A 16,556-nucleotide genomic window follows, 5' to 3' on the forward strand; every position below is an offset into this window, starting at 1 on the left:
TGAGACAGAGAGAGACAGAGCATGAGTGGGGGAGGGTCAGAGAGGAGGGAGACACAGAATCGGAAGCAGGCTCCAGGCTCTGAGCAGTCAGCACAGAGCCTGACGCGGGGCTGGCACTCACAAACCACGAGATTATGACCTGAGCCGAAGTTGGACGCTTAACCGACTGAGCCACCCAGGCACCCCACAATCCTGATTTTAGACTCCTGATCCTGTAGAATAAGGTGTTTGTTTGTTTGTTTGTTTGTTTGTTTGTTTTGAAAGAGAGAGAGAGGATGAGCAGGGGAGGGGCAGAGAGGGGGAGAGAGAGAGAGAGTCCCAAGCAGGCTCCGAACTGTCAGCGCGGAACCCAGCGCGGGGCTTGAGCTCACAACCATGAGACCAGGACCCGAGCGGAAATCGAGAGTCAGACGGTCAACTGACTGAGCCCCCAGGCGCCCCCAGGAAGGTTCCTCGGTATTTGTGTGGTTTGTCTGTCTCCCTGAGTCGAGGTAAAACCGGATAGCTGTCATCTCAGGCGACAGCTCCAAGATTCACAGTGGTCGTCTGATCAGGGTTACGGGGGTGGAGACAGATCTTGGAGTTCCAAAGATAAGGCACAAGGAGTAACATCTGGTGCTTAGCACAACGCTGTTTGGAACTGAGAAAAGGCAGAGCGTCAGCTTTGGGGCCGGACAGACTGGGCTCCGATCCCTGAGCTTTCTTCTGTGGTAACGGAACGGGTCTCTATTTCACCATCTGTGAAACGGGGGAAAACAGAGGCATTTTCTGAGAAGTGGGATGCTGATTTCAGTCGTGCTCTTCTGCCTCTGCGCCTGGCCAGCCGCCTGGTGAGCCCTGCCCCGTCCTTTCTCCCAGGCAGACTGACGCCCTGGACACAGGGGGTCACAGCTTTATGGGGGCGCGTGCGGGTTGCCAAGGGGAAGAGATACGGGAAAACAGTGCCTGTTTGATTATCCAACTTCCTGGAGTACATCTGGATTCTTTTTCTCCCCATTTCCCCCTCCTCATCGCCCTTGGAACGAGGTATTTCTTCTCCACTATCAGGCCCCCAAGGGTGAGGCTCTCGTGAGCCTCTCGGATACCCGTCTTTCCTTTTTCTCCTTCCCTTTGTCACGCGTGTTAATTTTAGGAAAAGAAGTAGATGAGGTTGAAAAGCAAAATCAAAGAGCTAGAAAAGACAGTGCTACCCCTAGAAATCCACATTGATATTTGAATGTATATTAAATTCCAGACTTGTTTCCATCTATTGTAAATTTTAAAAAATATTTAAAATTTTATACTATACACAATTTTTTTTTTATATTTTAACTACTTAGTGTTTTCCCGTGTTAATAAATAAAAGCTCCTATCATGGGTCCTAAAAGCTACATAATATCTCACTGGTCCTAAAAGTTACATAATATTTTCCTGGATGTGCACAAGATAATAAAACGATCCGTTATCAAACATGGGTTGTTTCTTTTTTTTTTTTTCCTCCTTTTTTTTTTTCCTCTGTTGCTAACAATACTGTGAGGAACACCCTTGAACCTACAGATTTGTTGATTTCTTTGATCATCATCCTTAAGACATACTACTAAAGTGGGAATTTCTGGGTCAAAAGAAGGCACATCTTTTAAAATTTTTTTTTCAACGTTTATTTATTTTTGGGACAGAGAGAGACAGAGCATGAACGGGGGAGGGGCAGAGAGAGAGGGAGACACAGAATCGGAAACAGGCTCCAGGCTCCGAGCCATCAGCCCAGAGCCCGACGCGGGGCTCGAACTCACAGACCGCGAGATCGTGACCTGGCTGAAGTCGGACGCTTAACCGACTGCGCCACCCAAGTGCCCCAATCTTTATGTTCTGAATGCGTGTTGCCAGGCTGCCCTCCAGAAAAGCTGTTTCCTTTACGCTTCCTCAGCCGGGGCAGATGTGTCTCTGAGATGTGACTCACAGAAAGCTCTAAGAGCCTTCCAGGTTCACTTAGGAAGCTCCTCTGTGTGTTCCTGAAAGCCACTTTTGGCTGGTCACAGAGGAAAACACACCCAATTCCTCCACCCTTAGTACCCAGACTCTGCAAAGCTGGGTCTGCCCTGTGCTGTAGATTGCTGACTCTTAAAAGAAGAATTTAGGGGCACCCAGGTGGCTCAATCGGTTGAGCATCTGACTTCGGCTCGGGTCGTATCTCATGGTTCATGGGTTCAAGCCCCACGTCAGGCTTTGCGCTGACAGTGTGAAGCCTGTTTCAGGTTCTCTGTCTCCCCTCTCTGCCCTTCCTCCGCCCCTGCTTGCTCGCTCTCTCTCTCTCTCTCTCTCTCTCTCTCTCTCCCTCTCAAAAATAAATAAACATTTTTTAAAATTTTTTTAAAAGAAGAATTTGGACGTGTTCTCCCCAGAACTCGTGAGAGGGTGAACTAGGAACTCCATGCATCCGTCCGACACAAATGGCCTCGCCTCCCTTGGAATTTGGGGATGTGATTGGATTAAACAACAGGAACTGTTCTTAGGGGCAAATATGGGGACCCTGGACCCACGGCCAACCCCCCGGCCTGTTGACCTTTCTCTGTGTAGTGCTACATGCTGAAAGAAGAATTAAGAAAGGAGGATTCTCAGAAGGAGCACCAGGAAGCCCAAGGGAAAGAGTTAAAACTCTGCAAAATTGTGAGTTGAACCTCCTCCCTCCTAGGTGTCCCCAGAAAGGCTAGACTTTGACCTTCAGGGTTTGGGGGGTGTTGGGGAGGGGTTCCTTGGCCCATTGGATAGCACCAGCTCGGGACTTTAATGATGGGTTGTTAACATCGTCTCCTAATTCTTTGAAATGCTGCCTCCAGCCCCAAGGAAGAGATGGGTGAAAATAGGGAGGCAGGATGCTCTGGGCGTGGGTTCTGGCCACCTCACCATGTTCGCCCTGGAGCCGGGCAGGAGCTGGGCTGGGCTGGGCTGGGCCGGGGACACACTCTGTGGCCCCTGCCCGTGGCTCTGTGATGCCCAAACCTTCCTGTTCCACCGTCTCAGTTTATCATAGGCACGGGCACTGTCATTAACAGGAAATTCTCCCTGAAGTATTTTTACTGGAACATATCAATTTTACACCAATTCATAAAAACAAAGCAAAAAGAAGAGGTATCATTTGGCTTATGTAGACGATGACTTTGGAAACAAATAACAAAAATACGAGTACTAAGATGAAATCATTCATTCCCTGTGCCAGCTGAATCCTCTCACATGTATGTTTCCATTCACTGGGAAATACAGCGCCTTAGACACCGGGAGACGTGCTCTTCTCTGTGTTAGGAACGTTGCTATTTTCTGCCTCAAGGGGGAAAAAAGAAAAATTTCCTTGTCCTGTCCTTCTAGACCGTGTCCGTTGTGTCATCCAAGCAGCCCTTATTTAGATTGATTTCGAAAAGAGTTTCTCAGAAGAGTTTCTGATGAGTTGATGGACATCTTGTGCTGTTTAATGCAGGGTCCGTGCTGATTTTCAAGAGAAACTAATCATTTTCTTATACCCAATTTCCCATGTATCAATTGAAAAAAACATCTACTTTGCCCCGCAGATGTAGAATTTTCCCCCAAGGGAAGCAATTAAGCTCATACCAGATTAGGTTTCTGCCTTAATGAACCCAAGGAAATGAGCCATAGAGATTCAGAAGATTCAGCAACTCTCACTTCCTGTTGTTGAAACTCTTTCAGCAAATCCAAGACATGGAGAAAGAAATGAGGAAGCTCAGGGAGGAGCTGAAGAAGAGTTCTACTGAACAGAACATGATCTCCAAAACGCTGCGAGAAAAGAGTAAGGTAAGACAAAGGACGGGGTGGCCTGGTGACTGCCCTGGGCCAGGCTCTCTGCACTCATCATCTCCATGAATCTCACAACGACCCCGTGTGGTCGATACTGGTATTAACCCCACTTCAGGGCTGAGAAACTGAGGCTCGCAGAGGCAAAGGACATTCCCCAAGTTCACACAGGTAAAGTATCTACGACTCAGAACTTGAACCCAGGTCTGTCTGACTCCAGTGCTCCCACGTGTAACCACTAGTCTAGACTGACTGCCACTCTTACTTGTAAAAATGAATCCAGAAGAGAACCGATCCATTAAACCAAGCTTGCCAATGATGTCGTTCAAACTTAAATGGTCTTTGGGTTGTTTCTTGGCCGCGTGTTCTCTCAGTCATTGAAGGGGTATATTTTTTAAAAATCTCACGATTGCGGGTTTGTGTGTTCTGCTTTGAGTATCGCCAGCTTTTGCTTTGTGTGTCTTGAGGTTACGTTACTAGGTTCACTTGATCTTAGCCCAAAGGCCGAGAAGCGATACGTTACTGGGTTCGTATAAAGTTAGAATTTTAATACTGCTCAGTGGAAAAAAATCCCTTTGCTTATCATAAAATGTCCCTCTTAACTCTAGTAGTGTTTTCCCCTTAACGTCTGCTTTGTCATTAATCTAAGCTACACTGGCTTTTTTTGGTTAGAATTTTCATAGCGTATCTTGCTCCTTTCTCTGTCAGTCTTTAAGTTTTAGACCTATCTCTTCTACATAGCATATCACCCTTATAAAATCCACTTTGACACTCTTTGCCTTTTAGCCCGTTTATATATGATGTGGTTGCTGGTGCATTGCGGTTCAAGTCTATGTTCCCGCTCATGGCCACCTGTACGATCTAGGCAATGTTCCCTTTCCTTCCTTTCTTGTCCTTTTTTGAGTTAGTGGTTTCCTGTCGTTCCCTTTTTCTCTCTATGAGCTTGGAAAATCTTTTTTCTTTTACTACTCTTTTAGCAATAGCAAGACCACAGCATTCAGCCTTGACTTCCCAAAATCCAATATTAATTGAGTTTTTCACTCTTTAACTATTCTTTGAATGGTCAGCCTAACGACTAGAATCTGCGTTTTTGACTTAACCAAGATCCAACATTAGCTGATAATTGTGCCCTTCTCCTTGATAAGGCAGTGACTTTAGAACACTAACTTCACTCGCCCCCTCCAGACTTGCATGCTGTAGTTACCATTTCTAAACTATTCCCTACGTTTTAAACCCCAGAAGACCTTTATCAGTATTTCTACATAGTCAGTATTCATACCCGCACATTATGTTTTCTGCTGTCTTTTCTGCATCTCTGATCATCCATCTGGGATCATTGTTCTCCTGTTTGAAGAACATCATCCGTGTTTTCCTTCGGTGTGGCCGTGCTGATGACAAATTCTCCCAGATTTCCACACACACGCACGTCTTTGGAAATGAATATTTAACCTTCGTTCTTAAAACACATTTTGACTGACTGTCAACTTAGCAATGGCATTCTTCAGCACCTTACAGATAGCATTAGGCCCATCATCATTTGATTGTCTCTTGGATCACGTTGTTTCTCTTTACAAGTCATTTAGAAGCCTAGGGGCGCCTGGGTGGCTCAGTCAGTTAAGCGTCCGACTTGGGCTCAGGTCATGATCTCACGGTCCGTGGGTTCGAGCCCCGCGTCGGGCTCTGTGCTGAGCGCTCAGAGCCTGGAGCCTGCTTCCGATCCTGGGTCTCCCTCTCCCTCTCTCTCTCTCTCTCTCTCTCTCTCTCTCTGCACCCCCCACTCTCACTTGGTCTCACTCTGTCTCTCAAAAATAAAGAAATATAAAACAATTTTTTAAAAAAACAAACCTCAATAAAAAAGATGTGTAACCGCAGGGCCTTTATGTAATCTATCTTCTCTGGCCGCTTGTAACTTTTTCTTTTCCCTTGATTTTTAGCAGCTGTATTATGATTTCTTTGGGCGTGGGTTCCTTTTTACTTATCTCGCTTGGAGTTCTTGTGGGCTTCTTGAATCCTCGGCTGGGTGTTTTGCATCAGTCCGGCCCTCAGGTGCCATACCACACAGGCGGCGGGGAGCTGCCGGAGGCTTGTGAACAGGGAACTGGCATGATTGCATTGTGGTCGGTGATACCGATGGACACGATGGCCATAACCCCTCACGTACCAGGCATTGTGCCAAACATTTCGTCCCTCTCAAGCGTTTATCCTGTCCAGTTTCCAGAGTTGGGGGTCGGGGCTCCCAGTTCCTGGTAAGGTGACCAGCCCACGGCCACGCTGTCAAGCGGGTGGCAGAGCCGGGACGGGAGGCCAGGTGTGTCTGGCTCCAGACACAGAGCGTTTCCGTCGCCGCAGAAAGTTCCGCCAGACCGAGCTGCTCCGTGGCTTGGTCACTCTCACGGCACCATGAAGAATGTGCTGGAAGGAAAGAAACGAGAGGGAGGAGGCCACTTCTCGGGGCCCAGAGGTCCTCAGTGCCTGGAGAGGAAATCCAAGCACGGGCTTGGAGATCGCTGGGCGTGGGAGATCGAGCAGGGAGGCGGCGGAGGACGACCCCGAGCGTTGGGGTGGGGAACGGGGGTGCCATCCACCGGATGGGGAGCTCGGGTGAGGGCAGGGTCCTCTGGGGCTGCACTGGGCTTTCGGAGCATATAACAAAGTCTGCTGAAATAGAAGTCGGAGCGTGTTTAGATGTGGGGGGATGTACTGGGAGGAAGCGAAGGCCCCGAGAGGCTGGATGGCTTTTCTGAAGTCCCGTCGCTTGTTCTGGGCTCTTCTGCTGAACCCCACTGCTCAGAACAAAGCTCTACAGGGCTCTTCTGAGCCTTTCACATCCGTGGCTTCCCTCTTCAGCCCCACCGAGAAACAGCTCGTGAAGTTGTTTCAGCACCGCACCCTCACGTTTATTCAGGGGAGTTTGCTGGCTGGCCCAGTAGTGCCGGGGCCCTGGGCCCGACAGGTGCTTCCAAAATGTTCGAAAACGAACAGCGCAGCCGCAGGGTCCCATAAAAGCCAGCAGAGGGCAGCATCGAGCACCCGAAAGCTCCCCTCGCCTTGACTATGATCCAAGCAAGGGGGGAATAGATGGGCAAGTTTCCCCGCTGCAAACTCCTTCTTTTCAGGCTGTGCTTCTTAAAAGACATTGTTTAGCAAGTCCCTAAAGTTCACCGGTGAGTGCTGAAGGCAGCAATGACAAACAGTTACGATAATAAGCCCGATAAGGCACATGGTGGACATTCCTGTCCACTTTCACAGGTTGCAACAGCTGGTGCATTTATAGACCCTCAAGCAGCACTGGCGCTACTCTAAACATTTTGAATCCCCGTAATAACCCTACGAGGCGTGCTAGGATCATCATCCCCGTTTGACAGATGAGGACACTGGTCGCGGTGGTCACAGCACTTGCTGGGGACCCAGCAGAGGTTTGGAGCCTGCGATAGGATGCATTTGAGCCCCGGGTGCAGAGCTCGGCCCTTTCCCCTGGAGGGGGGTGGCTCCTGTGAGCCCGCCTCCACCCTGTGTGTGACTGTGACCCCCACCACCTGGGCTGCAGCCGCCCCTGCCCCCCCGGGACATCTCCCCACACACACAGGGCCATTAGACCTGCTAAAGGAGTTCCCCTGGAGTGCGTTATCGCATTAGCAGCGAGCACATGCTTTCATCATCATTTCAGGTTGAAGAGAAGCTTCAGGAGGATTCCAGAAGGAAATTGCTCCAGCTGCAAGAAATGGGGAACAGAGAGAATCTCATTAAAGTCAATTTGGAAAGGGCAGTAGGTCAGGTAGGCGAGCTCCAGAGCCCCCTTCAGCGGCCCACCCACGTTCCCCGTGGGTCCTCTGCACCCAAGCAGCTGGTGGGGACGAGTGAGGAGGGCGTTGGCCTTGGTTGAATCCTCCCTCTTATCCCAGAAGAGAAGCCGTATGTGGCTCCTGCACCCCCGTGGGCACCACGAACAGGCTTTTCCTGCTGGGCAGCTGCCCACACGAACAGTTCACCATTGTCTGAGGCCCAGGCAGCCCGTCCCGGCTCCGTGCTGGCCCCAATTACCCCGCCAAGCGGTTCCCTCTTGGGAAGAGTTTGAGCCTCTTGATCCCATGGTGTTTCTAATCCTTTCTTCCTCACATTTTTTTTTTTTTTGTCCTGACATTTAACATCATTTTTCTTCCTCTGGGCCCCCCGCAGATGTCAGAGTCGGTGTCCTTAAGGAAATAAAGTAACACCCCAGAGTGTCAAAGCTCACGCTAGATGAGGAGGTCCCTGGGCAGGGTGGTGAGCAGGCTGACGGGCTGGTCTGGGGATGCCATTTCTGTAATACTCGGGCCCCAGATGGCCCAGTGGCCCTTCCTCTTATGCGTGACACAGATGTGAGGGCCAGGAGATGCAGACGAGCCTTCACCGAAGGCTAAGGGAGAGCAAACAGGAAGCCAGGATGGGGGCACTGACCCTCCAGAATATGGCCCTCCAAGGGCACCCGACCCCGGACTTCTCAAGGGGTTCTCTCCTGGCAAAGCACGGCTCCAGGCAACCCAAGAACAAGTTGTGCGTGTATGTGTTGGCACCATCGTTTTTCTGGCAAAGAGGGTTCACCGTGTCGCTCGTTGGATCCTCAGAAGGGTCTGCGAACCACCCAAAAAAGTTAGGAACCACACCTGCGTCCCACGTGGCCCAGCTCCCAAAGCCCTTCCGAGCCTTAAGTGGGCGGCGTGACCGGGCTTTGTCAGAGGCGCATGCAAGTTTAGTAACAATGCTGACTATTGGGCAGATCTTAAAGCCCCTTCAACAAATGTCCCCCCCCTCCAGTGCCATCCCCGCGAGGTGCCACCACTCAGCGAGGGCAGAGAGCCCACCGGTCTGAGCCTTCCTTTGTGCACCTGTTCTGCACTCGGTAGTCCCCAGTGCACACCTGGTCCGAAGGCGTGATCTTTGTCACTTGCCCAGGCACCAAGGTCCGGGTTGTGGCTCTGGGGAGAAGTCATCCCGGAGGACCCTCAGAGACACTGAGAGCCCTCCGGGTCCAGACTCCAAAGACAGAGCGTGAGCCCTCTCTCTGCCACCTTCCCATCCCACGCCCTTATTTCCGTGGCCCTGTTCTCTGTCGGAGACTCTGCCCCTCCCCAGCTCCAGGCCTGAGCCCATCGTTCAGGAGGACCTACCCCTCCACCCCCGAGCTGTGCTCTCTTCCTGGGCTAGTTAGGACCCTCCCCTTGGCTGTGGATCCGGAGGACAGCCTGGAATGCCTCAAGACCACCACCCTGCCCCCCATCAGCTTTGGGCCAGGTGATTGCAGGGGTGTCCCTAGAAGACTCACCATTCCACTACTGGCTTCCCAGAACTCCCCAGTATATAGTAAACCTGTGCATATTAGGACCCTTTGACTTTTGTGTTGTTGTTTATTCACTTAGTTTTGAGAGAGTGAGCAGGGAGGGGCAGAGAGAGAGGGAGACAGAGAATCCCAAGCAGGCCCTGCTCTGTCCGCGCAGAGCCTAACGCAGGGGCTCGAACCCACGAAGCGTGAGATCATGACCTGAGCTGAAACCAAGAGCTGGACGCTTAACCGACTGAGCCACCCAGGCGCCCCAGGACCCTTTGACTTTTAAGTTGATTCGGTGGCACCTACGGTCCCTTCAGGGCTCCGTTTTAGAGGCAGTGACCGTATTTGACCAGCGAACCAAAACCCCGGGCCATGTTGGTACATTCCCGGAGAAAGGCGGGCTGCCTCTGCCCCCTCTTCTCGTGGAACTGGACACCTCGAGCTCGTCATTCTGTGTGCCCCGATTTAATCTCATTGTGCCATTTCGTCAGCTGCGATCTGAAAACACCCACGCCAAGGAGGCGCTCGATAAAAGCCGGCTGAACCAAAGCAGAAGACTCGGCGTTTGGCCGACGTCTCTGCATTCAAGCGTTCGGTGAATGGGGACTGAGGGCCTACTCCGTCAGGCACTGCACCGGGCTCTGGGGACACGAAGACCATAGCCACAGTCTCCAGGACACGCGTGGTCCAAGGCCCAGAATGGCAGAAGGGAGCACACTGTTCTCTGCCCGGGCACCCGAGCTGATTGCACCATCTCCTCGGGCTGACAGCCTCAATATTTATTTCACAGCCTGGCGCCAGTTCAGCATTTATGGAAGAGCCTCCCGGCCCCAGACTCCCCGCCGGGTAATTGGCAGCAAGTGGCTCCTCCGAGGGCGCGAGCGCGTGCGCTGACCACGCGTGTGGGTTGGGTTAGGCAGGCAGACCCAAACAGTCATCAAAGCCTGCTGTCCCGCTCTCTTCCGCGGGCCCCGCCCCTTCCGGCGAGAGGTGACCGTTTCAGTGACCCGTGGCGACCACTAAAGGCGCGCAGACCCTTCTGACTCCCGGACCCCGGTGCTGGAAGGGCCACGCGCGGGCTTGCCGGCTCCGGGCGGCCCCGCCGACTCTTGTCGCCTTCCCTTTCTGTGCTACAGCTGGAGCATTTCAGAACTCAAATCATCAAGGCCACCTACGGACAGGTGAAGCCGTTCCTGGACAGATCCGTCACCGATCAGCAGGTTTGTCTGGAGTTTTCACTTCCTTCCCCGGGACCCGGGCCCCCAGACACGGGGAGCATATGTTTCTGGTTTTGGTTGATGGCACATATTTTTCACGCTGTTGCTACACCATAAAGATTTGTTTTGATTTTATGGGATTTCCTGGCTTTTAAAGTAAAAGCCAGTTAAACTCCCTTGAAACGTTTCTCTGAAAATCAAATTAAACCACTCAGGCCTATTTCTGGTCGCCAGACACACGCATTTACCCTTCGTTAGCACCTTAAAAGGGGGGGGGGGCGGCCTCTCCGTAAATCGTGCCTTCCTTCCGAAGAGAAAAGAGGGCAGTGGGGACGGACTTCTGGCTGTAATGACCGCCTCGTCGTCCTTCCCGACTTTCTTTCCACCCCTCTGTGTCAACACACGTAAGAAACCACACCAGGACCTGCTCTACAGCGGTTGCGGACGCTGACCTTCTATTAATGAGCCCACAGCATCAGGCTCCGTGTTACGAATCACCACCACAGTGCAGAAGTATCTAGAACAGACCCGCGACAGCGTTACAGATCCTTGGCTCTTAAAAGTCATCTCTGATCCTGGGAAACACATCCTGGGGACAGAGCCAATGTCCTCCTCCGGAGCCATCCCCAAGGCACACGTCAGGACCTCCCTTCTCACCTGTCGAGCCGGGAGCTTCAACCCAACGCCCCCAGCTCCCTTCCCAGGGCCGCCCTGTGCCGTAAACCTTTCTTTCCTTTTCTCTCACCAGTTAATAGAGAAGATTACCCAGGTCACTGAGGACAGCATCAACCTTCAGCAGAAAAAATGGACCCTGCAGAAGGAGACTCAGCTCCACAGCTCCAAACGGGAGGAAATCACAGAGAACGTTGAGAAGCTGAAGACATCTTTAGACAACTGCCAGGTGGCCCCCCTCTGCTCTTTACAAACGTCTCTTTCACCTCATTCTCTTTTTTTTTTTTAATATTTATTTATCTAGAGAGAGAGAGAGAGAGAGAGAGTGTGTGTGTGTGTGTGTGTGTGTGTGTGTGTGTGTGCGCGTGTGGCGGAGGGACAGAGAGAGAGACACAGAATCCAAAGCAGGCTCCAGGCTCTGAGCTGTCAGCACAGAGCCCGACACGGGGCTCAAACCCACGAGCCGTGAGATCGTGACCTGAGCTGAAGTCGGCCGCTTAACCGACTTGAGCCACCCAGGCGCCCCGCTTTTCGCCTCATTCTTGTGCTGCTTGTTTGGGAAATTACCCAGCGCTTTTGGAGCAGGTGGGGCAGAAATGCTCTGCTCTTTTTTCTTTTTGTCCTTTTCTCTTGTTGGAGAAACTTGTTTGGGAATAAAAAACAAAGAGCCCCAGGTGAACTTGGTGTGGCCAAGGGAAAGACGCCCGAGACACTCCTAGTACTGACTTGGGGAGGTCCCCGACCCCAGCAGGAAAAAAAAATAGCCCCCTATTATTTCCGGAGAAACCAAAGAAATGTTCCTACTCTTTATTTGCAGCTTCTTTTTCTGCCCAGCGATGGAAAGCCTGGTGGTCTTTGTTGTCTGTCTGTCTGTCTGTTGCCCCTTTTGCTTTTGACTCCGGTGGAGACTGGGACCAGACGTCGGCCTGAACCCCCAGGGCTCCCACGCGGGCACAGAGCCCATCGAGCAGACAGCCCTGTCTGCTTCCTCTGGAAATAAGCAGCTGCTATTTGGGGAGTCTGTGCAGACGCGGGCTCATCAGCACCCTTTCAAATCAGGAAACCCCACTCTCTGGCCAGCCGCTCTGTTCATCTCCAAGGGAGTTTGACGTGCAGAAGCACCCAAATCCGATTCTCGTTTCAGCCCGTGGTCCTGGGCCATTTGGCTTTGGAATTGCAGAGACCTAAAAGCGGGGTCTCTCTGACCATCCAGAGTCCAAATTAAGAGTCCAAACACACAAACAAAGGCAAAAGCGGCCCCCAAAACGGGGGGTAAATATAACGGAGCCCGCCCCGCGCGGCCAGCACGTGGCACGGCCTGTTTCACGGCAGGGTCGGGAGCGCGGCCGTCCGGGTGCTGGTTTCTGGCGCGCGTCTGGGCTCCTCATGGTGTCGTCTCTTGCCAGGCGTGCATGAAAATGTCCTGCTGTAGCAAGGACCTGAAGAAGGAGGTGGACGTGCTTCAGAGCCTTCAGGTGAGCCCGCCCGTTTCAGGGCTCCAGAAGGTGGCCCTGGACATCCTGCGCCTGGCGCTGTCCTGGCTGGAGGACACGGAGCGTCTCCTCGGGGACGTCGGGATCCAGTTATCCAGCTCCGACGCAGGTGACTGGCGCTTTTTCCTTTTTTTTTCTCTTCCTCCCATAGTTGCATGACTCTAAAATGTCGCGTTGAATCTTATTGCGAGGGGACATCTGTTGAGGAAGGCTTCTTAGGGATGTGGCCAAGAACTCCCTTCTCCAGACTGACTTGGAGAAGTGATTTTCCTGGGGTGGGGAAAAAAAAAAAAAAACAAGTGAGACATGATTACTGAAGAAAAATGAGACGTGACAGAGGCAAAAGGAAAACTAAATCAAAATTAGGCTAAATCCTCCCTTTCAGAAGGAACTACCATTTTATATATATATATATATATTTTATAGAGCAGTTTTAGGTTCACAGCAGAAGTGAGAGGAAAGTCCCGTACAGAGACTTCCGTGTGCCCCCTGCCCCCCCCGCTTGCACAGTCCCCGCCTCCCGCTGTCAGGATCCCCCGCCAGAGTGGTGCATTTGTCACAGCTGGGGAACCCACACTGACACATCAGTGCTAAACCCAGCCCCCATGCTTTGAGTTGGGGTCCGCTCTCGGGGTCGCACATTCTAGGGGTTTGAACACGGGTATCACGACGTGTATCCACCATCGTCGGGTCACGCAGGATAGTTCCATTGCCTTCAAAATCCCCTGCTCTCCACCTGTCCGTCCCTCCCCCCCCCCCCGCCCCCGCCTCCAGCTCCCTTTTACCACGGTTTTGCCTTTTCCAGAATGCCGTGCGGTTGGACTCCTACCGCCTCTCAGATCGGCTTCTTTCTCTTTCTAATCTACGTTCAAGTGGCCTCCGTGCCTTCTCATGACTTGCTAGCTCACCTCTTCTTAGCGCTGAACGATGCTCCGCGGTCTGCACGTACCGCAATCTGTGTAGCCGTCCATTTACCCCCCTTGAGTAAACCCCGGAGGGTATGATTGCTGGAGCATGTGGTAAGGGGATGGTTGGTTTGGAGAGAAACCGCCAAGCTGTCCTCCAAAGGGACCTGCCCCATTGTGCATTCCTGCCAGCAGCGAGTGAGAGGGTTCCCGATGCTCCACATCCTTGCCAGCATTTGACGTGGTCACTGCCGTTCTGTTTCGGGCGTAACTCCCACAGCATCTTCCCGGGGAAACAGCTATGTGGTTCTAGACGAGTAACTTACCTTCTCGCTGCCTCAGTTTGCTTGCCTATAAAATGAGGATGATAAGGAATAGCCGCCGCAAGGCTGTTGTGAGGACTGAAAAATGCTGGTACATGTAAAGGACTTAGAATAGCATCTGGCACAGAATAGGCGCTACCTGCACATTTCTTTTCGTCGTGGGCATTTAGGTTGTTTCCCGCTTTCCATACTCACAGATAGCGCTGACGTGAACACGACTGAACACATACCTCGTCGCCTTATCTTCATCGCCTTCTAGGGGGAAGGACATTGGACCGTTTTCACTCAACGAAGTTTCGTTGCGTGCCTACGAGACACCAGCCCTGTGCAGGGCAGAGATGTAGTGGGGTCAGAAGCAGGTGGGCTCCAGGTCGAGGGTGTGTGGGTGTTCGCTGTAAAACTCCTCTGACTTTGTCTGAAATTTTTCGTAGTGAAGTATTGAGGGGGCATAGGCACCGTCCCTGCCCTCACAGACCTTGTGGTCTTGGGGAGGGGAGTTGGGCATTAACTGAAAACTCACGCGCACATAAAACTTGGACGGTGACAGGTGCTACAAAGGAGAACCGCGGGGCTCTGAGCCGGTCAGGGAGGGCAGGGTGTCTGCAGGACGCGTAGGAGTTATTTGGCAAAAGGGGGAGGGGAGGGGAGGGAAGAGAATTCTGGGCCAAGAGAGCTGTGTGGCGGCGGGGAGGGGAGCATAAAGAACAGAAGGGTCTGAAAGAAATGGGGGTGGGAGGTGGGACAGGGCTGGCAGGGGAAGCGGGCGGGGGCTGTGCCCCGCGGGCTGGCGGGGCCCCCCGTAAGAAGCCCTGCTTTATCCTAAGAGCAGCAAGGAGCCAATGAAAGGCTTTAAGTAGGAAACGGACGGAACAGGTTTGCTTTTGGAGACAACGGTCTCGGCTGGGAGTGGAAAATGTGTGGGAAAATGGCCAACCCAGAGCACCAGGGAATCGTTGGGACGCCGTCCCAGGAGATGATGGTGGCTTTAGGGCAGGGGTGGGATAGGGAAAGAGAGAAGGTCCCCAGGCACATCAACAGCCTCTGCGGCGGAATTGGATATGGTTAGAAGAGAAGTGACAGAGAGAAGGGAGTCTATAGACCTCCAGGGTTCTGGCTCGTGTGAAAGGACAGACGCGCTTCCTTCGCTAAAATCCAGTCTCAGGAGCGTTGCACGAAGACCAGGTTTGAAGGAGAAGACGAGTGTGAGGTGCCTGTGAGACATTCCAGATGGGGTGCGAAGGATGCAGCTGTTACCCTGTATGTCTAATCTGGAAATAGATGTTAGTGGTGGTATATCTCCAGAACCCAGAAAGGCATATACCACATGGGGGGTGCCTACAAAAACCATCGTTTCTATCCCAGTAACAGTGGGGCCAAGCCATGTGTGTACTGTCCCCTCCCCACGTCCAAGGCCATTTTAGTCATTGTAGCTTACGTCCAGAAGTCTAGTCCTATACATGCTACCATAAAGAGAAGTGAACTATAAAGTGAATTATAAAGTCCCAGGCCAGCGATTCGAGTTATTTCAGGCAGCATTTCTCAGACCTGCCCTCTCAGGTCTGCAGAGTTCCTCCTATAACTAAGAAGCACTATGGATCTAGAAAAATGAGGTTCAAGAATGCAGTGTTCCCCAAATATATTTCTCCTTTTCTACTCTCCTTGCCCTCATCTAACATGCTTGGGAATAATGTCCTATGGAACACCCGCGGGGGAAACACAGACTGTATTCCATGATTGCAACTACAAGGTCCTAAGGAGTCAGCCAGGAAGCATGGCGGGTAACAACAAAAAGGTCAATAAGTGGGGCCTGTCCTTCGTTCCTTCAGCAGGAGAAGTTGATGGCAAGGGCATTTTCTCTTCCAGTACGAGCAGGATTATGGCAAGGTCCCAAAAGACGAAAAGAAAGGGTTGGACTAGAGAATTCCCTCTATCCTCTGCGTCAAGGATTTCCGCACCTCATTCCCAGCCCAGAACCATCTACCCGAGGATGGCGGTGGCCGTGGTGGTGAGGGTGGTGAAAATGGTGAGGATGATGAGGACAGTCGGGGTCTGAGTAAGTAAGGAGGGCGATGGTGGTATGATTGCGATGGCGGTGGTGATGACGGTGGTGAGGAGGACAGTGGTCGTGCCGAGTACGACAGTCGTGGCGGTGATCAGGTTGCGATGGTGGTGATGGTAGAGGTGATTATGGCAATGACCGCGATGATGGTGGTCACCATTCACTACTGAGCCCTTCTCCTCCAGAAGCTATTCTCAGCATTTCCATATATCATTTCGGTTCATCCTCACAGCAACTCGGCGAGGCAGGTACTATTATCCTCATTTTAGAAACGAAGAAACTGGCCCCAAAACTGCTTTTATGAGTATTCCAGCATGGTAAGGAGACTCGGGTACTTCACATCGCCGAGGCCAGCAGGGGGTCCCCGGTCATTCACCGCCATCCACAAACACCCCTAAAGGCCTTCGGTGTTCCCAGTTCCCGAGAAAAGGGTAGCAACCATGGTTTATTTAGCTGCTACTGAGAACTTATCACCATGTTAGGTGTTTTATACGTGTCGTGTTGTGTCCTTTTATCCTCCCATATCCTAGCGAGCGAGGTACTATTACTGTCTTTATTTTTCAGGTAAGGAAAGCAAGTCTCAGCGATGTTAAGAAACTTGTTCAAGGTCACACAACTGCCACGTGGGAAGGTCAGGATTCAAGCAGGTCGTTGTGATCCTAATGCGTGTGTGTGTTTGCCTGTGACCCCACGCTCTCTCTGAAGATCCAGAGAGGTACCAGGTACACACCCAGTTCCTAGAGGACAGATTCTGTCATCAGCTTGGGCAGAGGCAGAGCTAAGAGTTCTCGCTCCCCAAGGT

The 16,556-nt window shown here is 51.9% G+C and overlaps 1 protein-coding gene across 9 annotated transcripts in view; it reads left to right on the forward strand.

Moving 5' to 3' along the window:
- FHAD1 (forkhead associated phosphopeptide binding domain 1) overlaps positions 1-16,556 on the forward strand; it is a 121,700-nt gene that overhangs the window by 54,196 nt on the left and 50,948 nt on the right. For 5 of the 9 annotated variants that reach the window (XM_043573816.1, XM_043573819.1, XM_043573813.1 and 2 more), the window contains 6 exons: positions 2,554-2,643; positions 3,676-3,780; positions 7,448-7,555; positions 10,222-10,305; positions 11,051-11,203; positions 12,381-12,576. In XM_043573816.1, coding sequence (XP_043429751.1) covers positions 2,554-2,643; positions 3,676-3,780; positions 7,448-7,555; positions 10,222-10,305; positions 11,051-11,203; positions 12,381-12,576 — 736 coding nt within the window. The remainder of the gene's footprint in view (positions 1-2,553; positions 2,644-3,675; positions 3,781-7,447; positions 7,556-10,221; positions 10,306-11,050; positions 11,204-12,380; positions 12,577-16,556) is intronic. The other 4 variants (XM_043573818.1, XM_043573820.1, XM_043573815.1 and 1 more) reach the window with 1 other exon arrangement.

The sequence above is a fragment of the Prionailurus bengalensis genome, chromosome C1, assembly GCF_016509475.1.
Source record: "Prionailurus bengalensis isolate Pbe53 chromosome C1, Fcat_Pben_1.1_paternal_pri, whole genome shotgun sequence".
Taxonomy (NCBI): Eukaryota; Metazoa; Chordata; class Mammalia; order Carnivora; family Felidae; genus Prionailurus; species Prionailurus bengalensis.